Below are 23,513 nucleotides of genomic sequence, written 5' to 3' on the forward strand. Positions count from 1 at the left end.
ACCTGCTTTCAGTGTTCTCTTTGGGTATTAAAAGAAATTAAGACAACAGAATTAGTTTCTCCCAAAGCTCTGTCATTTCCCTAATTTTTAATCAAGTCCAAAAGAATAGTGCTTCCTTCAAAAGGGTTGTATGGGCTATCCTAAGAAATTCTCCTTCTTTAATATTTTTCTCACTCAGGCAGAATTTAGGTTTAGATTATTGATAACCATTTTCAAATTTGTAAATAAATGCATTTTCTTGATTATTTGTTATTGAGATTATATTAGGAATGATTTTTTTTTCTTTTTCCTTTTTCAGCTCATTCGATCCTTTCCAACTGATACCTTGTAATGTTTTCAGTGAAGAAAAGCAGGTACTACTTATGCACCCTGAATGACCACAAATAATGTCCTCCTGTCCTCCCCAAAGGCATGAAACATTTCTTCTATTTCTGTGTATGCAAGGCATGTATATATGAAAGGTTGGACAAGGCAAGGTACACGAATGGTCAGATGAGTGACATAGATCGAAAATGAGAAAGAACTTCTTCATACTTGGGTTTTGATTTTATATATAAATATTTATGTATTTATGTATTTGTTTGTTTGTTTGTTTGTTTTAAAGTCTGGTTTGTGCTGAGCCTTGATTGGTGGTGGGAACTTGGTGTGATGGGTAAAGGAGGAAAGGGTGGACATTCCAATTGGGAAGAACGAAATCTCTATTTTTATGCTCCCCCCCCTTTTTTTTTTTTTTATATTTCAGGAGCCATTTCAGGTGAAAGTGGCTTCAGAAGCACTTTTAATAATGGATTTGGTAAGGATATTATATTGTGTTACTTAGTTATCTGATTTCTATTCTTGTGTATTTTTATTGCAGGCATAAGAGAGAGTATGGAAGACGTGTATTTTGGATCTTAACTATCCTCTTTTACAAGGAATCTAAAAATAAGTCTTTTCTTTTGGAGAAAAGCCAAACAATTGCATGTTTCCATATTTTAGAGAAAATAAATTAATGTGAGTTTTTGCAGACTGTTTATATCATTAACCCTATTTTAATTTCCTGGTATCCTTGTCTGCTGCCTTCTAGATAACTGCAGGAAAGCTCAACTCTTAGTTTGGAGGCTCCTTGTTTTGCACTAAGCTCCCAAGACCTCCAGTAGTTGTATGTACACGCGTTTATGGTGTTTTTCTGTGGTGGACCCAGTGTGATTTTTACTCTATCCTTATGATACCTTTTCTCAGTAGGGAGAGCAAATGGTGTCTTCAATTTTATAAGTAAAAAAATGGCATCTTAGAGTGTTTGAATGTTTGGTCCAAAGCTTCTCAGCCGGCAGTGAAGATAGATCTAAAATCTTAAGTCCCTAAGTGCTGAGCCTGGCATCTGGCTCCTCTACTACGCTACTTTATTTTAGAAAAGCATAATTACCACACTTGGAAATGCCTCTCCTCTGATAAGTGGCCTTTGTCCTGGTTTTTTGTCAGGTGGGTTTGTGTGTTTGGGCTAAGTCTGCCTTGTTTGCCTTTCAGCATGCTCACGTTTCTATGGCAGAAGTGATTGGTCTTTTAGGAGGAAGATACTCAGAACCTGATAAGATAGTTGAAGTAAGTTCTCTCTTAAAATGTTTTAAGTTATTTAGTCTGCCATACCAAATATTTTTATAGATTTCAGTGGATATAATTAACACATAGACTTTATGATATTAGTGAGAATATGCAAATGTAGAAAGTTCTATATTCCTAGAGGTGACTAAACATTCCGTATATTGAGCACCTGTTTCCTTTTACCACTGAGAAAGAGGGAATGCTGCCAGGCCTTGGTGCCTCGTTGCCTTCACCAGTAAAAAGCTTCACCTCCTAAGGGGCCGGGAAACCTGTGCTTATAGCTGAAACTTGGTGTACACCATTCTCTAGTAATTATTATCATAAATAATAGGCATCATGGAAAGACTGTGTTAGTACAGATATTACATGGGCTGACCTGGAAAACTAACACTTAACTTGTTTGAGTAGAAAAATAGACTTTGAGTTCCTAGCATGCAGTCCCACTTTTGGAGAGTACTTCATTTGCAGGTTAAAGGCTGCCTCTCATATAGGCAAATAAAAGGCTTGGCTTTAAAAAGTTTCTGTATCTGTGTATGAGAGACTAAAACAATGAAGTATAGAAATAACAGGATTTCAGTGTAATCATGTAAGGATTAATCCTTTACAGGTCTGTGCAGCAGAACCGTGCAACAGCCTGAGTACAGGACTGCAGTGTGAGATGGACCCTGTCTCACAGACACAGGCCTCGGAGACCTTGGCTGTCAGGGGCTACAGTGTTATTGGATGGTATCATTCTCATCCTGCCTTTGACCCTAATCCTTCCTTACGAGATATTGACACTCAAGCCAAATACCAGGTGTGTTTATAGGTCTTTGTATGTGTATTCTGTACATAATTGCACATTCTCTCCTCTCTCACTGTTTTCTATTAAATAAATATACTTTTACCATTTCTAGCAAGTGATTACAAGAGTAATATATATTTCTTTAAACATTTAGAAAATCAGCTCTTTTGCTTAATATAGACAAACCATCAAAGAAACAGTGATGATTCTTCCCAGCACCTTTAAAGATGGTGAGAACAACTAGAACTAGGCTGGGTGATCTTTTTGGGTTGGATTGAATGTGTTTGGGCCTGAAAAATTTAGGGTATTGAATGAATGTAAAAGACATTTAATTTAGTTGTTGTTTAGATGTAAAATTTTTAACACAGATTTGCATTCCCATTTCCTCTGTTAGATGTTTAAAATGTTGGTATGGGTAAATACTTTTAAATATATGTAGTTGAAACTAATTATACTTTTTTTTTTAATTGTAGAGTTACTTCTCCAGAGGTGGTGCAAAGTTCATTGGAATGATTGTTAGTCCTTATAATCGAAATAATCCTTTACCTTATTCTCAGATTACCTGCCTGGTTATAAGTGATGAAATTAGCCCAGATGGCTCTTATCGTAAGTTTTCAACAAACACAACTTCCTCCTATTTCTACCTTTTTTTTTTTTTTTTTTGAATCCTATAAATCATAGAATTTATACCTACACAAAACAATTTGATAGAAAAGTTTGTGTCCTCAACTAGGGAGTCACTGTTTGCATACCATGTAGTGCAGCCACCCTATTTCAACTTCTATTATTTCCTTCTAGCTTTAAGTCTCCACTGTGTTACCAGGGCTACTAGGCAAAAGGATTACACCCTGGAGAAAGTTAGGTCCTGGAGACACTGCTGTAAGCAAAATAGGCAAAGTCTCTGTTCTCTTGAAAATTTTTGATAAATGCAGACTTGCTTTCTCTGCGATGGCATTCAAATGAAAAAAATAAATAAATAAAAAGAATGATGACCACCCTACCACCATCTCGCCACGACCTCCCAGTTTCGGCTCAACAATGCCTGACTATTTTTATATCTCTTAGTTTCTATTCTACTTCAAGAGAGAATTGGTTGGTTTAACTCACCATCTGACTTGCTTCCTTTGGGATTTATGTCCACCTGGTCCAGTCTACTCTGGCAGGATAGGGAATTAGTGTAGCAAACTAGGAAAAGTAGTCTAGGAAAAAGTAGACTGGAAGAGGAGGGGAGTGTAAGAAGGGAGTGTGGATGGAAAGGAAACGATTAGAGGAGACAGTTACATCGCTAGGATGTTCTCTCTCCATCCTGACTGCCACTCTAATTCACTGTCCTCTCTGGATACTGTCTACGTTATCCTCTTCCCCATTAGCTCATAAGCTCCTTGATGGTAGATATTATCTTGTACTCACTTTTGTATCCTCAGTTTCTAGCACAGGGCCTGGCATAAAATAGGTACTAAATGAATGTTTAATAAATTACTTTCTCATTCTTAATAATGCCATTCAGATGCCCTCTCTTTGGTATAGACCCCTTGAACTCCGTGCTTTATCTTTTGTGCAACACTTGTTTCCTGCCTTCATGGTCATTTTTGTCTTTTAATGTAATTTATCTCTTTAGCCTGTCTCACTAAACTGTGAGCCCCAAAGAGCAGAAGCTTTATCTTCCTTGACTTTGTATCCCCAGCAGCACCTAATCAATTGCCTGGTACCTTGGAAATGGTCATTGCTCTGTAGGTCTTTATCGGATGGATAGTATTGACATTAACTTTAGTCTAAAATGCCCATTTTGAACATAGCACATATACATCATTCTTTACCCCAGTATAATTTTACAGGAAGTTACAAAAGGCAGAATCACAATTAATTTGTTATCAATTTAAATCATGTTCTAATATCAGTTTGCTAGATTTTAGGAGTGAACTTCTACTCTGATGCTGACTAAAACGGTCATAAGTAGCTACTTACAAATGATTAAATTAAATGAAATTTAAAATTCAGTTCCTAGAATCCCACTTCTGGCCAAAATGAAATAACAGAGACCTGTCTGAAACTACCAGAAAACTGGACAAAATATATAAAACAATGGTACTTAGGATATAACCTCAGGCAGTGAAGAAATACTATTGCTGAGAGATGGGAAACAAATGAAATGAGCCCAGATTACCCCAGTTTATTGACTTAAAAGAGCTGCCAGGTGTGGCACAAGGAGAAGAAACCCATCCAGAACTTGGTAGACTCTGAGTTGAGGTGGAGGAGGTGAGACCAGGGAGACCAGGGCAACTAAATTTGCAAAACAGAGTACCAGAGAGCAGAAAGCCGCTTAGATAACAAACTCCAGAGATTCGTAGAAGGTTCAAATTTAGTATTTAGCAAGATACAGACTAGCACATGTTTGTGAAGAAACTACCCCAAATGGGAAAATTTCACTCAAAAGCTTAGAGGCACAGTGCTGGGTGCTTGCATCAGCTACCATCAGGCAGCACACCTGTATTTCACTGTCATCATTGCAGAAAGCTCTCTCGGGCAGAGCTGCCCCTTGTGTGGCCTTACCACTGCTTATTAGGTCTTAATCTTTGGTTCTTCCCTTTGCTCCTCTTAGAAACCCTCTGGCTCAAGAATTAAAATTTTCTAGAAGCCATGGGATACCTTGTGTTACAGTACTTTGAGTCCTTTGTTCATTTATTCATTCATTTTTCCCCCCTCTGTTAGGTATGTACCCAACCTACATACCTAACATCTCTAATGGTTATTTTCTCTACTTGTAGCAGGAAATATACTTAGTGATTAGTTATATTCTGATGTTATAGTAGATAAAAATAATCAGTACAAAAGGAAGTTTTTACTGGTTTAGTGCCATATTTTTAACTTAGAAAATATTCTTAGAACTATATAACGTGTTTTTTTTATAAGCGCAGACTGAAAATGCATTTACCACTCTTTTAGTCTCATTTTTTACTTTTATTAGGAGGAGTTCCTTGCCTGACTCAGATCCCAGCTCTGACATTCATTATTTATTTTACCTTGGGCAGGTTACTTAACCCTCTTGTTCTCCTTTGCCACATCTGTAAAATGAGAGAAAATTATTACCTTGCTTACAGGGGGATTGTAAAGACTGTTGGCAACGTATGTCGAGTGCTTAGTAAATAATAGGTCTAAAATAGGTAGTTACGATTATGGCTGTTGTCTGTGCTTAGTAGGCAATCAAAACATATCAAGTAAATGATTATTATCACAAAAGGAGTTTGCTTAATAGCTGTGTACCATAATGCGACACTCTTCTTAAGTTCTTTGAGGGGGGAAATGAAATAGAGAATTGAGAAATGCAGAAAGATCAGTTATGATCAGGCTTGCTGTTCCCTCCCTTTCTTCCATACATCTGAAAAACATTGGGGGGGAATCCTTTTTAGAGTAAATTGACAAATTACACTTACATTGTGAGGAAGTATAGTTAGGATTTTTTTTTTCCTAATGCCTTATGATTTGCTGGCATTTTGTTTTCTCAAAAAGCTTTTTGATGGCAGAAACCCAATTGAGAGGCAGTGTAATGTAAAGGTTAAGAACATAACTCAACATGACTGGGACATTGTGCTGTACACCAGAAATTGACACATTGTAGCTGACAGTACTTCAATTAAAAAAAAAAAAAAAAAAAAACTTGAGCCAGCCAGTCTAGCTTCAGATCCCGGCTCAGCCTCTTACTAGTTGTGTCCATATGTCCAAGAACAGGTTATTTAACCTCTCTGTGACTGGGTGTCCTCATCCAAAAAAAAACTGGGGACTGTACTGGTAGCTAGTTCATGTAAGTGGTCTTACATATATAAAAGCACCTTAAGCCTGGCAGTAAGAATTATATAAGTGTTACTATTATTCTTATGGTATTGGCCTTTGGTGATGAATCAGCAAATACCATTTTACATGGGGATTTTGAAGGATATGTGAGAAATGTCTAAGTAAGCTCATCCTTCGGTATTTTTTCCTTCTAACTTACGTAGGTGATATTCATCCCTTAGATTCATTTCCTCCAGAGTTTAGCATGACTCAAGTGCAGTTACTGCCTTTCCCAAATTAAACCTCTTCTTTGTCTAATCTTAGGTTAGCCACGCATAGGGAGGTGGAATGAATGTGGGCTCAGAAGTCAGGCAGGCCTGCTGGGGTTTAAAATCCAAGCTCTTCCCGCTTTACTAGCTGGAACAGGTTCAACTTGTGTCAGCCCGTTTTATCTGTTAAATAGGAATAACGCTGCCTACCTTATAACATTGCTGTAAGCTTGATAACCTGTGTGAAAAATAAAAAATCAATGAGATGGAATATTTCTTGGTTTGCCTAGGTCAGTCCCAGTTTCAGCCTGCGGTTCTGCACAACTATTAACAGTGCCCACTTCCACTCAAGAAGTCTCTTGGTTTGAATGATAAATTATGTGATCATCTTACCTGTCACAGTTACTTGCATAGAACTGTCATGCAAATGGCACTCTTATTTTTCTTTATTAATTGCTTGGCATTAATATGCTTGTTGGACCAAGTTCAGCCAGGCAATGCATATTTAATAAATGCCCACTATGTTCAAAGTGCTGTTTAGCTGGTGTGCCAAGCTGTGACTAAAAACACTGAAGGGAATTTTAAGTAATTAAAGGGAGATTGGAGGTTTAAGAAATAGTCGGTAAAAGTGTGCTTCTTTTTGCTTTTCTAGGTTTACCTTACAAATTTGAAGTACAACAGATGTTAGAAGAACCTCGGTGGGGATTAGTGTTTGAAAAGACAAGATGGATAATAGAAAAATACAGGCTATCCCGGAGGTATGAGCTGTGGTTTGAGGTGGTTGCACATCTGTAGTGTTTCTCATTAAACTGGTTTTAGAGAAAACCCAAGTCAAATCTAAAATCGTGATGTATGGCATCACTGATAGTTTATTACAGAACTGATTCATTTATACTGTTTGTTTCATCGGGTTGTTTTCATGTTGCTTCCCACAGCAGTGTCCCCATGGATAAAATCTTTCACCGGGATTCTGACCTGACTTGTTTGCAGAAAGTAAGCTGCCTTCTTTTTAATTGGTTTCATTGTTCACAGATTCTAAAGCTGTTCATCTGGATGTGTTTTCCCATGATGCCTAGCACTTTGTGGATACATTTTCTGTGTATTTCCTTTATTGCTTTTTCTTTTCTAAAATTAATTTCTAGGAGATAATTAGTAATGTGTTTTTTTGCTCATGCTGGCATATAGGAATAATACTATTTTAGAATAAATTTGTCAGTGCTGGCTGAAAAATTTCTTAGATTATTATTATACACAATGGAGAACACTTTTCTCATTTTATTAAATTCAAAAGCACCCTGTTTGCATTTAGCTTTCACAATTGATCATTTTTGAGAATGGTAGTATAAATCTAACAATTAAATTTAAATGGTCACTTTATTTAACTTTCTGGTAGGAAGTAAGAGTCTTGAATTCTTCTATTTCACTTCTAGTTTTATATCTATGAGTATAAGGAATTAAGACTAGTAGACTGGCAACATTCGTCTTTCTTTTTTTTTTCTTTTTTTGGGGTAACAATTTGGAAATAGAAAATCTAAATATATTGTTTCTTTTTTGATATTTTTTACCCCCTTCTGTTATAGCCACTTTTTCTTTGTTCTGTTAGAAGATTAATATGAACATTTCCCAGGAAATAGCCTCTAGCATCCTGATTTTAAAATGGTAGAGTCCTGTATTCATGTGTACATAGACTTTTACCCTCTAGAATTCTTTCGTTTTGTAAATAAAACTACTAAAAAAAGAAGCAGAGTCACAAACTTGTCCAGAGTAGAAGCATCCTCCATACAATCTGAGAGGTTGATAAAGTCAGAAAGGAACCTAAACATTCCTCAGAGTGGCTTCCTATGTTTCCGCTTCACGTTTACTGAACACAAATTTATCCTCAGCCACATGTAAGGAAGACATTTCTCATTTGAGCATTAGAAAATGGGAGGTTTGGAAAGGGTTAAAATAATAATAGTAATGCCGACCCTCTTCTTACACTTTTTGTGTATTTAAATATAAAACTTTTCTTTTCCACTAGCTTTTGGAGTGTCTGAGGAAAACTCTGAGCAAAGTGACCAATTGCTTCATTGCTGAAGAATTCTTGACTCAAATAGAAAATTTATTCCTTTCCAATTACAAAAGCAAGCCAGAGAATGGAGTGGCCGAAGAGAACTGTACTGTGGGACCAAAGGAATTGTTAATGTAATTATTTTAAAGTAAGACATTTTAATCTTGACACAGTTGATCCTACTTCCAAAATTATAGCCTTGAAATTACTGTAAGTTAGTTAACAATGGCACAGCTTTATCATTTTTTTGCTAGTTCACGAAATCCAAACTTTGCCACATATACCATGTGACAAGAAGGAGATGGACTTGTTCGCACGTGGTGGTTATCAGAGTGTTGTGCTGAAGCAGGGTCTGCCCTAGTGCCTGGTCCGCTGTGGCTAGCAGTCAGGCCCGGGGACTGCAGAGCGGCGGCCTCACTGCTGTCTTAAGGTGGATACGTGGAATGTGTCTCTAATTTTTACTTCTCCCCAGACTAGTCATTTCAGTTTGGGTATCTCGTGTCTCGTTAGGAGCACTTCCATTCTTTTCATGTGTTTTGATGAGGCTTGTTTATGGTTGCAGATGAGATGTGAGTGAGTGGTCACTGAGGTGATTAACATGGCTGAGAACTGCTGGTTTAATAAATGTAACAACATGCTATGGGAGGCCAGCGGAGGCATCAGGAGAAAGTCCTAATGGAGAAGAGACCCAAAGGAGAGAATCAAATTACCAATTTTTAAATTACAGATATTTGCTTCCATTTTAGTTTATAACAGCACTACTATAGGATATACCATTTTCTCAGCTGTCTGAAACATTTTGTATGGGTTTTAGATACATAAAATAATGAGCCTGAACTATGTGTCCACTGACGTTTGTGTGTGATAAAGCCAGAACACAGGTAATTATAACTCTTAAACTAGTTTTTTTTTTTTTCCCTACTACCTGCTATTGGGGGAAAGAGGCAAATTACAGTAAAGTTTAAATAAATCAGAGATTTAATTTTAAAAACAAAAAAATCCTTTCGGGATATATTATATATACTCAGCCAAGTTTCATATACTTGCTGAATCCAGAGCAGAGGTCAGCAAACTTCCTGTGTAAAGGGGCAGTTAGTCAGTAACTGAGGTTTTGCAGACCACATACTGTCTCTATCAGACATTCTTCTCTGTATTTTTTTGCAACCCTTTAAAAACATAAAACCATTCTTAGCGCATGAGCCTCACAAAAAACAAGTTGATGGTCATTATCTTCTAAACCCTGCTCCAGAGACTTGCAGACCTTTAAAATTTATTTTCAAATGCATGAGCCTGAGATACTGAAAGGTCTTCCATCAGCTTCAAACAATCATAAAACTAAAAATTTTGATTTACATTTAAGTACATTTTCAGATGAAAGCATTCATGCTACCTGATTTATTCTGATAGATTTGAGTTTATTAACTATAGAATTGACAAATATCCATTCTCCACGCATTCTTACTAATAACAGTTTTATTACATCTAATCTTGGTATAATTCTGTACTTCTACCTTTTTTGGTTTAATGAATATCAAGGAAAATAAGTCAGTATTGGAAGGAGCAGTGAGCCAGTTTTGGATGACCTGGGTCTTGGTCCAACCTTGTGATTTGGGGGGATATAGTTTCCTTCTGGGGTCCTAAATTCTTGTATAACTGCATCTAAATTATCTTCCTAGCATCATTCCAAGTCTAAAATCTTATGATTCATTTTAACTGTTGGACTGCTCGCCTGAAACTTATATTTTGAGATGGTACATTTCCCAAATTACAAATGTTTTTAAAGAAAAGTGTTAGTATTTTCCATTTTTCCATATGCATTTAGGATAAACAGTGAAACATAACTTACAAAGCAGTTACTTCTGAGACTGGGGTTAAAAATGCTGTAAGACCCAAAATCAGGAAACCTGAGTTTTTCCCCTGATTCTGTTACCAGCTTTGTTGTGACAGTGATAAAATCACTTAACCTTCTGGACCTCAGGCTCTTCGCTTGTAATTCAAGGGCAGAAAGTCTGATTCTGCAAAAGGTAGTAATTCATTCCTTTGTACTCCTTTGTATGTCCTTTTGACAAACTGCCTTCCATGTATGTTGGAAACAGAGCCTGGAAAACAGTATTAATTAGCTTTCTTGATTGACATTTTCCTATATTATGGATGAACTTGGGAATGGAAAAGAGAGGAAATTGTTAAAAGTTCTGTTCTCAAATCTGGGTCTTCTGCATGCTGGTGGTCAACCACACTTACTAACCTAAGCCATACTGTGAGGAACTCAGATGGGAGAGCTCAGGGTTTAGAGCTTCGAGAGCACAATTTTTAAATTAATACTTGCTGAGTGGTTTTTCTTTTTTTTTTTTTTTGGATGATACAAGTACATTTATCTTATAAAAATTTTTTTAAAACAAAAATATCTCTATCCTACTATCTAGAAAACCACAGTTAACATTTTAGTATAAGTCCTTCCCCATTTTTTGGATCATGTAATATTAGTACATTAAAATCTGTGATGTTTTCCTCCCCTTCTCCCTCATTCATTCTCCTTTTCTCTTATGTTCTTAAAACATTTTTGCAACAGGTGCCCACATTCCTGTCATTGCCGATCTTGGCCTGCTGGGGGCAGTTGGAGAAGACAGAGGAAACCTAGTGGCAGGGTCACGCAGGAAGCTCCGTAGGCAGGGTCTCAGAGGAAGGCCTGCCTCTGCTAATGTTCACAGGGTGGAGATAGGACTTGAAAACACCCAAATCTCTTCATCCTGATTTGGTTCTTATATTGCACAATAATGAGTTTGCTTCCCCCCATCCCCATCTTAGCTAGTGGGAATGGCCACAATTCGCCAACATCAGGCTTAACTCTCTTTAAAAATCAAACCTCAAAGTAACATTCAAAAAAAGAAAAATCAGTGGAATAAGATCCACAAGACCAGATGCTCCTTCCCCCTCCCCGACCCACTGGCCCTGTGTTCAGAGCTGCATTATGACTTTCAAGAGCCTTAGGTAGTTTTGCCTTCTCGGGCCTCTTCTTCCATAAAAATTTAAAACATGTTAGAATTGCATTCATATAAAGTGAATTTAATATTATATATAAACACTTCATTCTAAAAGTTTGGGTTTTTTTCTTATGAATTTAAAAAAAATTAAAACTTTTTTGTGGGTCTCTAAAAGTATTGTGGGTCTCATGGTGCCTAGCAGACAAGCTGGCCCTGCCCATACTCTGAAGGGGGTGCTGGGGGAGTGGCATCACTGCCCTATCCCCTGGAAGCCTCCCTCAGACCCTGGGGGCTTGGCCAGTAACCCTGCGATTCCTGCAGCCTCAGATCCATAGACTTGAACTTCATTCTTTACTGACCTGACCAACATTCAGGAGTATTACTTGGGACCATTCATCCCTAAAAGAAAGAGGCCTTAGTGGCTGCTTTTAGTGTTCAGGTAGATATTTTGTTCTGATTTTTAATCTGTAGTTTTGAAACACATGCCACGTGTCCTGTCGCCTTTTCTTCCTGCGTTTCATTTCCCTCAAGCCCTTTTCTTCATCCCCGTTCCCTCCACTTCTTACCTCTCAGGATGTAGGTACAAGGTCCTTCATTCTGTCATGCGTTGAAAGCAGGGCCTGAAGAATAGAGATGAACAGACCCATTCATATTTCCCAGAAGCTGACGTGCTGCCCCAGCCTTCTCTCCATAACTGGCCTCACCCCAGGAGTGGGGTGAGGGCCGTGGCTGCAGACCATCTGGGCAGCAGCTGAGACCGGGGCCCAGCAGGCCAACCTGGGCGGGCCTCCTGCTCTTCAGTTCACCTTCTCCCGTTTCTCTTGCTGGGTCCTGATGAAGTGAGCTGAGGGATCTGGAGGAACTGACGCAGTCAGGATGCCCCAGGTGACAGCCGACCACCTGGAAGGTAGCTGCCCATCCTCAGGTCACCAGCGGGCATCCATTTGATGAATTTCTTCATAGAAATTAAGTCAGGGTACCCAAATTTGCTGGGTTTTTTTTTTTTTTAACCTATACTTTCCTCTGGCCATAGCTGGAAACTAAATTTAGAGTCACACATTATGACATTTAGGAAAACCTTTTTCACACAAGCACAAAGAACAAAGCACATACATTTGTATCATCATCTGCTCCATCAGGGTTAATACAAAATTTAAGAAAGAAATGTGATCTACATCACCGGTGCACTAGTAGTTTAATAGTTTTCTTACAAATTAATACCATATTTTGCAATATTTCCGGAAAATCACTGGAGAATAATGTAATATGTTTTTGCTTAATTCCTGACTTTTTCTTAAATAATTTTGTGTGTGTTGTTGCCTCAAACTCTGTTTTTCATTTAACCTATAATTTTTGCTTTCTGATGTTTTCTAAATCTTACCTTAAATCCTTTTCTGGAACAAGGCAAAGAATAAATATGTTATCCCCCTAAATCAGGAGAAAGTGACTGTGCCCCAGAGAAGCTGTGATCTTGCCAGGGCCTCTGTACCAAACTACGTCTGAGAAGGTAAAATAACTCATGATGATGGGTGGTTTCATTTTATCCCTTTGTCTGTATTTAGGACTATATTCACAAGAACTTTAATTTCAGCCAAGACAAAAAACAAAAAATGAAGCCTGATCTGCTGTCCTCGGTGTTTCCTGGAGTACTCTCTTAGCAATTAAGTATGACAAATATGATTTTATAGTTTGTATTCCTGTTTCAGAGGTTACTACAGAACATTTGCTTCAACCTATGAATTACAAAGTAGTATTTAGATTCTAGCATGATTCAGACAGGTCATATATATCTTTAAATCTGTAGTTCTGATGTGTAAATTGTGTCTTATGTATAAGTTTACTATGATTATTGGTAAAACTGTTGCTGTTTTCCCCAAATGTTATCAGTGTTTATGGATTTCTTTTATTAGTTTGAATTTTGGAATGTTCTGTGATACAATATTATGATTTAGACTATTTTGTACATTTAAATATGATTCCATGTTGTCTGTATCCATATTAAAAATACTGTAAATATCAATGTTTGTACAGTTATGAAAGCTTTTCCTCAGAATGATTGAACCCTCCTCCCTGTTCTTAACTGTGACATAAAATACCAGATTTTAAGCTTTGGGTTTTATCTTGTGAAAATTAAAGGGAAACATTCTGAAGATTCTGTATAAATGAAATTTTGAAAATAAAGTGGTAAATCATTTGTTCTCTTACTAAAAACGATTAGCAGCATACACATTGAATTGCAGTCAGTGCCCCATTAATTCAGCAAACACTTGTTGAGCATTGTAGGGGCACAGAGATGAGTATGTCTTGGTTTCTTTCCACAACAATCCTGTTACCTAATAAGTGGGAAACACATAAAACCTGACATAGGTGGCTAAGACACTGAGATACAAAATGGAACTGATTATAAATGCCTGTAAGACTTCAAGGTGAGAGGTGTTTCAACTAATGAGCAATAATTCTCAACAGAGAGTGCCTTTAAACAGACCGACAGGGTTTGGTTAAGTGACATTTGGGGAAAATGTTCTAGAGAGAAGTGACCTTAGCATAGGCACGGAGGTGAGGAATGAAGAAGAGAGAATGGTGAATCTTTGGCCAGAGGGTAGAGTATACGAAGATGTTAATTATGAAGGTAATTCACATTCAGTCAACTAAGAATACAGAAGGTAGAACTTAAGAGAAAAACCTTACCTTACGATTAACTCATTAACTGGTCTTTAACATTCCAGGCCTTGTTTTCTAGCATATGCAAAACCTATCAATTGAAAAACCACAGAACAAGGGGCAGACTTCTGTATGGATTTTCCATTTCTATTCATTCATTGAGGACTTCTTTCCATGTCAGCACATAAACATCTATTCATTCTTGGCAGGTGGTGTGTAGCATTCTGTAGTACAGATTTGCCGTAATTAATTTGATCAGGTTTCAACTGCTGAACTTAAATTTTTTTTTTGCACACTTAATACTTCTCTGAATAGATTCTTAGACGCTGAATTGCTAGATCAAGATCTATGTACCCTTTAAATTTTGTTAGTATCTGCAGGAAAAACTCAGTTTTCACAAGCTAATTTTCCTCATGGTACAGCCACGTTCATCATCTTGTTTACAGAACCAATTTGATTTCAGGCTCCTAAACGAAAATAATTTAGGTGGCAAAGTATAATAAAATCCTAAGAGTTCTAATTTCATGAGGCATTTATTTCATTGGAATTTTATTCCATTGGAATTTTATTCCTCTGTATAGCTGTTACGGAGTCTTGCTAATTAAGCATTTGCTGTAATTTTCTGATAGTGGGTGGCCTGCATCATACTCAGCCTATGGCTCCAAAGCAGCGCTGTCCCACAATCCTATTTGTACTGTAATAATGGTTTTTCTTACTGTTGCTGATGTGTTTCTGCGTCACTGATTCTCAATTATCTTCCCATAGAATGCAAGTAACTTCAGTAAAATATTGTTAGTATTTGCAGAGAGATACAGCTAAATAAAAAACTTGCTTTTGCTTTCCATATATTTCCTGCTATCAAAAACAAGCCTTATCAATTAAGAACCCTGGTACCTGTTAGTGGTATAATCAACGATTCCTCTCCCACCTTCCCCCACTAACAAGTTCACCTCAAAATGCAGGAGAATTGGACACTTTCTGAAAGCAAGTCAAGTGCTTAGTTCATTGTATACAGATTAGTGGTTATTGAACTTTCTTTTGTCCCCAAAACACCTGATATACTCAACAGTAAATGTGACATCTTCAACCATCAATAACCAGAAGACTGTCCACATCAGATACCCTTTGCGTAACAAAATTTAACAGTTTAAAGGAAGTCTTGATAAGACCTTTTTCAGAACAGAACTATCTCCCTAATCACAAAACATTAACAATAAATGGCCTAATCCTCCCTGCCCACCCCCAGAGAAAGGGAGAGGTGGGTAGAAGGAGAGCTTCCTTTTATGCAATATCTCCAATTAGATTGCAACGTCATGGAGTTGGAGAGTATGTCAGGATAATTAAAGCTAGCTGCTGTGATGAAACATCCCCAATCAGTGCCTTAACACGGTAGGTTTGTTTCTCACACAGAGTGCACTGCAGGTGTTCTGCTTGGATGGCTCTCCTGGGCAGCTGGATTGCAGTCGGTAATTCAGGTACCTAGGTTCCTTTCACATGTGGCTCTGTCATCTCGTGACTCCAGGTAGCCCAGGTGTCATCCACTTGAGGACAGGTGAAAGAGAGGACAGACGATCACACACTTGATGTGTCCCTTGGCTTAGAGTCAACGCATCATTTTTGCTCACGTTTCTTTGGCAAGAATTAGTCATGCGGTCTCACCTGTATGCAGAGAGGGGCTGCTGACTGGGCAGTGGCTTCACAAGATTCTACAATGTGGAGGAGAACATGAGTCTTTGTTAGTGACCAGCCATCTCTGGTATGATGGCCAGGGTTGGTTTTATAAAATGTTATGAATTCATCTTCAGATGGGCTTTAAACTGTGCCAGAGCCCTAATATTAAAAGAAAATGGAGAACATATCCTATTCAAATCAATCTTAAAGTTTGAAAAGACCTTGAAATGTTTAGACTTAGAGTCATCCTATTTCTAATAGAAACTTAGGTCCTTGAAGCAACTTGCCCAGTCACACAGTCAAGTTTGAGGCAAGTTTACCTCTAGAAAAAACCCAGTTTTGCTATTGCACCATCCTTTTGAGTGATTCCAAATTATTTTTTATTTTATGGCATAAAGAACTACTCTGAAGATTTAATGTACAATTCAAATGTTCAATATAATTTGTGTTTTAATTTAAAATATAATTTTATCTTTTAGGACTGCAAGATCTAATAAATGCCCAGAACGTGACTTTTATGGAAAAGGTGACTAAAGAATTACTATTAGAAGTGATACAATTAATGGCACTTTATTAGCTTTCTCTAAGATTAATGAACCCCAAATCCTTGCTGTTTGCTTATAAATCCACAGAGCTACGTTTTTTAGTGAAAACGTTTGTATATAAAGACCACTAGAGGGCGCTCCATCACAGTCAATGAGCACAGTGCTCTCAGAGCAGTAGTGTTGATTGCACTTACAAAGAGATTTTGAAAACATCATAAAACATTCAGTTGCCTAGTTCCTTGACACTGTGTGAACTTTGGGTGAGTCTCCTTGTTTCATGGTCTCTTGAGGTTAGCCATTTTCATTTTTGAAGATTTTATTTTGAAGGTATTATAATAAAAGCATCCAACAATTTATAGACACAGTTCTAAATGCTGTACATAACAGTATCACATTTAATCCCCACAACAACCCTGCAAGAAGTTTTATTATTTTTATTTTAAACTTAGCCTTAGAGTCTTTAAGTAAGTCATCCAAAGTCATGCAGTCAGATGTAGCAAAAACAATTCAAACTGAGATCCATATGATTCTACAATCAGCTCAGCAAACCATGTGACTGGTTTCACAGCTGGAAGAAAACTAAGAAACAGCTTAGTTTCACCTCCTCATTTTTGGATGGGAGAATTAATACCCAAAGATGAGATGTGATTTGTCCAAGTCACAGACCCAGTCAAGGCCAGGTTGGGAAGTCGAGGTCTTCCCATTCCCAGGGCTCGTGGATCACACCTTATGGGAATCCTGCCTTCTCTGGGCAACCAAAGAGATTACAGATCCTGCACCACGCTCTACCTAACCCAGCAGACAAAGCCACGGGATTATTAGTCTGTTACTTAGACAACAGAAGAAACAGACCTTACGGATAGAAATTTTACTCCAACATGGTTCTGTCTTTCCCATGATGGCCAAGCCTGGGAGAAGTGAATTCATGAAAACACCTTGCATTTTCAAAAGTAACTCATCTCTCTGCCTCCAGTAGGTCCCCTCCATCCTCCATACTACAACCAGAAGGATTTTCTTTTTTTATGAAGCACAAATCTGAGCATGTCATTTCTCTGCTTAAAATTCTCCAATGGCTCACCAAGCTTTCTGCACCAAATCCAACATGGAAGCTTGGAAGACCCTCGTGACGTGCCCCAATCCATTCTCTAGTCTCACCTCTCACCAACCCTCCTGCTTCCAGCACACACACACTTGCAGCCTTTGCTCTAGTCATAGTGAACTGCTTGGTGAATCTAGACACATGCAGCTCGACCCCACAGGCCTGTACACACCCTTCCCTCTGCGTGGGACTCCTCCCCTGGTCCCACCATTGCCTTCATTTATGCAAATTTCAAAACTCAAGCATCACTTCTACCTAGAAGCCTGCTCGTCACTCCTCTACTCTCCCCTCCAGAAGGAGTCAAAGCCTTTCAGTTGAGCCCCTCTAACAGCCTGATCTTACCTCTATCACGGCCCCAGGCACACTGGCTTTTCTTTGTCTCTTTAGTTTTCTGCCACATTCTCACTGGACTGTGAGCTTCTGAATCAAACAGATCCTAACTTTTTAAACTTTGTATTCCCTGTGCCTGCTATCGTGCTTAGCATAGACTAAGAGGACACCAAATGGCAGTTTGATGAATGAATAAACGATTGAATGAAGGAAGGGAAACAAAAAGGAGAAAAACAGAAGGCAGATCCTTTGCAGGGGGAATCAGTTCTTCCACACTCAGATGCCAGATGTTCTTGGTTCCTCCTCTAAGAACTGAGGCAGAACCGTTTGTTCTGAAAAATGAGCCTCAGAGTCCGGGCGGAAGCCAAGAGCCTGGGAGAAGCAGCATCTCCTCATTAGCTTAAGTGCCGTGAGAGCTTCTGGAGGCCTGAATCAACTGATTAGCAAGGGCCGCTTGCTCCAGAAGACGGAGCCTCCCGCAATTTCCTCAAAAACACAAAGGCAGGTGAGATGATGACACTCCACACTTGATTGCACTCTCCAATCAAAAGTGCGACAGGACTAGGGTAATTAGGGGGCTTCAGAAGCCTGTCTTGCATCTTGAGTGTTTTCATCACTGGAAGTGCGCACAGGGTGAGGGTGCTCAAACATTTTGATCCATCACCTTGTGTTCTCTTCCATGACACCTACCCATGGAGAAAGCAACTCGGAATGAAACAGCAGGCAATGAAGTAGCATCCGTTTTAAGATGACCAAGGGGCCTCGGTAATTTGAAGTCAGGCAGTGAAACAGGCTCCGTATTCTTTGGGCAAGAGGTGTTTCTCTGTCGTGCAAACAGGGACCCTGTGGGCATCACCCTCAGACCCGGCCAAGTGGAGCTGGCGAGGCAGTGCCAGTTCACAGCCAAGCCTTTCCTCCACTTTGAGAGACGCCCTAGAATGGCACTATCTTTTCATCCAAGGAGTCCGCACAGTCCCAGAGGCAAAGGGAGGGCAGAGTGTGCTCTGGGCTGATCTGACTCCCTGGACACAGAATGGACTGTCCTCTCCTCCTTGGGAGAAAGAACAACTACAGCAAAAAAGACAGAATAACAAAAACAAAAAATAGATCTTTGCAAGACTGAAGGGCTTTTATTGTTGCAGAAGGAAAAGGATCCTGCCACGCCCACCCCCCGCCCCCAAGGTTTAGGTGTGCAACAGCCCTCTCTCCTGGCCCTCAGATGCAGAACCCAGCTGTGCATCTTACAAGGCTCTGTGTAGCAGGCAGGGTTTATTTAGTTTTGCTGAGGGGCCAGGCCATGTAGGAGGAGCGAGCCCTGGATTTCCAAGCAAAAGATTTCTCTGGAAATTGGAGAGCAGGACTGGGACAGTCAGAGGAAGGCATTCTGGGAGAAGGTACCGGCGGAGCAGAGTTAGAGTGATGAGAGAAGACAGTGCCCACATGGGGTGAAGCGAAGGTTTCCATGAGGCTGCTACGGGCTGTGGGAGAGGGGGCACACACACGATGACACAAGAAGGGGGAGGGGGGTCAGATTGTGAGGGTGCCAGGTGCTATTTGAGAGAGAGGTGTATTTGTGATCCTCATGAAAAGGGATTCAAGCCATCAAGAGCCGCCATCTTCGGATCCTACAATGAAGGGTTTCCACTGAGTCAGTGATGTTCAGGCTTTTATTTAGCTAGAGATCTCTGTTTAAAAAAAAAGCTTACCTAAAAACCAAGCTATTAGGACAGATGATAAACCATGTATTATCTTTCAAACAGAGAATAGCCAAAAAGTAGAAACAGCCAGTTGGCCATCAGCTGGAAACTGGATAAACAAAACATGGTCTATGCGTACAATGGAATGATATCCAGCTGTCAGAAGGAACGAGGTAGTGACAGGCTGCCACATGGCTGAGCCTTGGAAACATTGTGCTCAGGGAAGGAAGCCAATCACAGCCCACGTATATGAGATGTCCAGAGCAGGCAAACAACAGAGAAAGAAAGTAGATGAGTGACCACGAGGGGCTGGAGGAGGAAGGAATGGGGAGGGACTGGAATGGATACAGGCTTCTTTCTGGCATGAAGACAATATTCTAGACTTAGGTAGCGAGGATAATGACTGTGAATATACTAAAAGCCACTGAACATACCCAAAGCCATACTTTATAATGGTGACTTTTATGGTATGTGAATTTTGTCTCAAAAATAGAACAAAACAAAACACAAAGCAGATAAAGCAGAACTGAGGTGGTAAAGGGAGGAGGCCCACTGGGGCTCCAGGCCCTCCCAGCTCCCTGGTCATGTCCAGGGTCCCTTCCAACCTCTCGTTGTCAAGCCTGACTCCCAGAGCCCTGGGGAGCCAAGTAGGAGAAAAAGTGGGGGTCCTAAAAGAAAGAGGGTCAACCTTCACTTACTTCTCCTGTTTTCCCCCAGTCCAGTAAAGTTCTGCTTTTCCCACTCCAGACACCAAACAGACAGGGACCCAGTGGGGTTGGGGAGCTTCCTGCCAAGGATGCAGGGAGGCACTGGGGAAGGGCGGAATGGATTACTCCTTAAACCTACGTTTTCCCAGCCCTCAGCTTTCTAGCCCCATCTTCATCTACACTTCCAGATGTGCTGGGTGCTGTAAACTCCTGAGCCTTCAAGGGTAGGAGAGGTTCTACAGGGCAACACAGTCAGTTCTTGCATCCCTTGACTTTCCCGGGTCCGCTAAGTCAGGCATCTCCCATTTATCCACTCCACCACATCTGTCAGTACAAACCCACCACCACCACCACTTTGCTGTGATTTCCAGACGCTCCCGCAGGGACTGGAGGTTAACCGTGCATATCTAACTTTCATCTTTAACCCCGAGTCCACCATGCTTGTCCATATTTCTTAAATCCCCTTCAATCAGCACATATTAATTTTATAATTGTGAAAGAAAGAGAGAAAAAGGGGAACATTTTGGGGGTGGATTTGAAAGAACTTGCAACCTGTCAACAGATTGGAGAGGGAGGCAGGAGTTCAGAGAGATGGGAGGGCAGGGGGAACATGGGCAGAGATCTGGAATCAGTCAGAGACCAGAACCAGGTTCAGTGCTGATCACCCAGAGTTTACGTGGCTCTGTTCTTAAGGGAGGGATTCACATTTGAGCCATGACCGTGGGACACAAGAGGAAAGACTGAATTTCCAGAGTGACCAGTTGGGCGTGCAGGGTAACCAGGGCCTGACCAAGGCCCCAGGTGCCCCTGACCTTGGAAACTGGAGACACTTGACACCGTGCCGCCCCTCCCCCTAGCGCAGCCCCTCCCCCTGGCGCAGCCCCTCCCCCTGGCGCAGCCCCTCCCCCTGGCGCAGCCCCTCCCTGTGTCTGGGAGCTCATCTGACCTCCATAGGGGTGGGTGAGACATGGGACGTCCCGTGCTCTGGCGCCAGCTGACCTAGACACACTTCCAGGATCAGATGTTTTTGGGCCTTCCACCAACACCTGACATCCGAGCCAGAGCACACGTCTGGTACCTAGACGCCTGTTAACTGCTGCCAATCATCTCTGATAGGCCCTGTGGCATTTCTCGAGATCCCCACCACCCCCTATCCAGAACCAAAGTGCTGCTTTACCCAGGCACGTTCATGACCAACGTTTGAGGAGCCAGCATCATCTCCACCTCGGGAGGCTTGAGGTGAGGACTCAGGAGGAAGAGGAAGAAGCACGTCTCACCTAGACAGCTGCCCCAGATTTACCCTCAAACGGACATCCACCCTTAGGCTAAGCCCAGACCTGGCCTGTCTTTCTGTCAGCTTTCCAGGGCGCTTAAAAGCTTGATGCTGTCTCCCTGATGGCAACAGACACATCATCCTGTTGCCCAGTGTGGACCTGATTTGGGGGAGGCCCTATGGAAAGCTGGCTTAACCAGTTTCGCAATGTAAATTCGGAGGAGACTGGATATGAGCCATAATAGTGAGATTACATTGTCTAATGGATCGTGCTGGTTCTCTATTAGTCATTAAAATAAAGTGCTTTTAAAATGTTAAAGACAGTGAGGGGCCAGGGAATCCTAGGGTCAGGTCGGAGAAACAGACAAGACATCTAAGAAAGATACACCTTGTGGCTCTTCCTGTGGCTTCATGCCAGCACTGCCCAGGTTTAAACCCACCGCCACCACTCACTAGGGGTGTGACCCTGGGCAAGCATCCTGCATCTCAGAACTAAGAGTGCCTAACTCCTAAGGTTGTTGCAAGGAATAAATGAATTAATACATGCAAAGCGCTTGGAATAGTTCCTGGAATGAAGCAGGCGCTCGGTAAATGTTAGCTCTTATCATTCCCATTATGATTATTAGTGATGTAATATTCCTTAAATGCCATATCAGTCAAGTTTCAGTGTGGGGAAACAGAAACCACTGTGGGTGTTTTGTGCAAGAGGGGATTTGGCGCAGGAAATCAGATGCTTACAAAACCACTAGAAAGGGGGTGACGGTGTGGGTTCCAGTCCAGGTGTTCAGGAAGGACCACTGGGTGATTAGTCAAGGTTGCTAGGACCTCTGAGGCCACAGCTAGGACCTGCTGGAATTAAAATCCCACCACTGCTGCTTCTGCTGCCTCTGAGGGCTGGGAGGCCATGGAAGGGTCCACCCAGGGATCGGGAAGCCAATGAAGGAGCCCTTGGCAGCCATGGACGGACACTAGGAGGCAGATACATCTCCACACTTGCAACAAAAACATCCCCGAAGATGCAGGGAGATGGCTTTCCCCTTACTTTCACCTGCCAGGTCTCCAGAACATCTAAATGGCAGAGCCTAACTAGCACACGGAACTCCGAGAGTCTGAGAGGTTAAGCTGTCAGCTCTCCACTGTTCCAGGGAGGAAAAGGGCTGGGAACAGAAGCGGGGAGAGATGGTCCACAATCCAGCAGAAGGCACCTCTGTCTAGAAAGGGAGCCTCACCTGAAGGGGGCAGTTGTTCCCAATTTCGGTCCATCCAACCAGATGGGGATAAAGAAGGGACTCAGGTAGGAGTAGACGGTGATCTCACTACCTTGGTCTTCACCAGGAAGCTGGGTCTAGGTTATGAGTATAACTATACTGCCCAAGAAAACACAGGAGAATGTTCTTATAATGCTCGCCTTTTAGGCAAAGCACAAAAACCAGAAGCCAAAAGAAGAAAGACTGACATGTTCAACCAAATCAAAAATCTAAACTAAAAATGGAAGCAAAACTTTGAAAGGAAATATTTGCAATTCAAATAAATGATTAATGTCCATAGTATATTAAGAGCTCCTTTAAGACAGTAGGGTTGTGGGGGGAGGGTATAGTTTAGTGGTAGGGCGCATGCTTAGCACACATGAGGTCCTGGGTTCAATCCCCAGCACTTCCATTTAGTAAGTTTTTTTTTCAAAAAGACAATAGGATTGAAACAGTTAACTGTAACAGGTCATCTAAAAGCTTTTCATAGCTTGGTGTGTTGCGTATGCTGTATCCTTGTCAGAAGAGCCTTCTCTCCCTCACCCACCTGGAAAACCTCTATCAATATCTGAAAATTCTAATAATATCCCCTCTCCTTGACTAGTGAACTGATTTTCCCCCTGTGGATACCATAGTGCACAGCCAGATTTCCCTTCACACTGGAGGCACCAATCTCCCCAGCTATAGGACAAGTGAGTCTCATACAGGAATTGCCCTCTACAGAAAGAAGCTTCCTGGCCCAAGTCTACACCACTTTCCTGGGGGCAGCCTGGATCCAAGACTGCTAGATACAGAAGTACAGATGTCCAGAGCCCTTGGACAACCAAGACAGCACACGGTAGAGCCATGC

General features: G+C 40.7%; 1 protein-coding gene across 2 annotated transcripts in view; it reads left to right on the plus strand.

Moving 5' to 3' along the window:
* Positions 1 to 13,627, plus strand: part of MYSM1 (Myb like, SWIRM and MPN domains 1) — a 37,736-nt gene extending 24,109 nt beyond the window's left edge. For both annotated transcript variants that reach the window (XM_010958377.3, XM_074376391.1), the window contains 8 exons: positions 299 to 353; positions 743 to 793; positions 1,507 to 1,581; positions 2,189 to 2,377; positions 2,839 to 2,971; positions 7,055 to 7,160; positions 7,338 to 7,395; positions 8,423 to 13,627. In XM_010958377.3, coding sequence (XP_010956679.2) covers positions 299 to 353; positions 743 to 793; positions 1,507 to 1,581; positions 2,189 to 2,377; positions 2,839 to 2,971; positions 7,055 to 7,160; positions 7,338 to 7,395; positions 8,423 to 8,590 — 835 coding nt within the window. In that variant the 3' untranslated portion in view covers positions 8,591 to 13,627. The remainder of the gene's footprint in view (positions 1 to 298; positions 354 to 742; positions 794 to 1,506; positions 1,582 to 2,188; positions 2,378 to 2,838; positions 2,972 to 7,054; positions 7,161 to 7,337; positions 7,396 to 8,422) is intronic.
* The last annotated feature ends 9,886 nt before the right edge of the window (positions 13,628 to 23,513 follow it).

Source organism: Camelus bactrianus, chromosome 13, assembly GCF_048773025.1.
Source record: "Camelus bactrianus isolate YW-2024 breed Bactrian camel chromosome 13, ASM4877302v1, whole genome shotgun sequence".
In the NCBI taxonomy this organism is placed as follows: Eukaryota; Metazoa; Chordata; class Mammalia; order Artiodactyla; family Camelidae; genus Camelus; species Camelus bactrianus.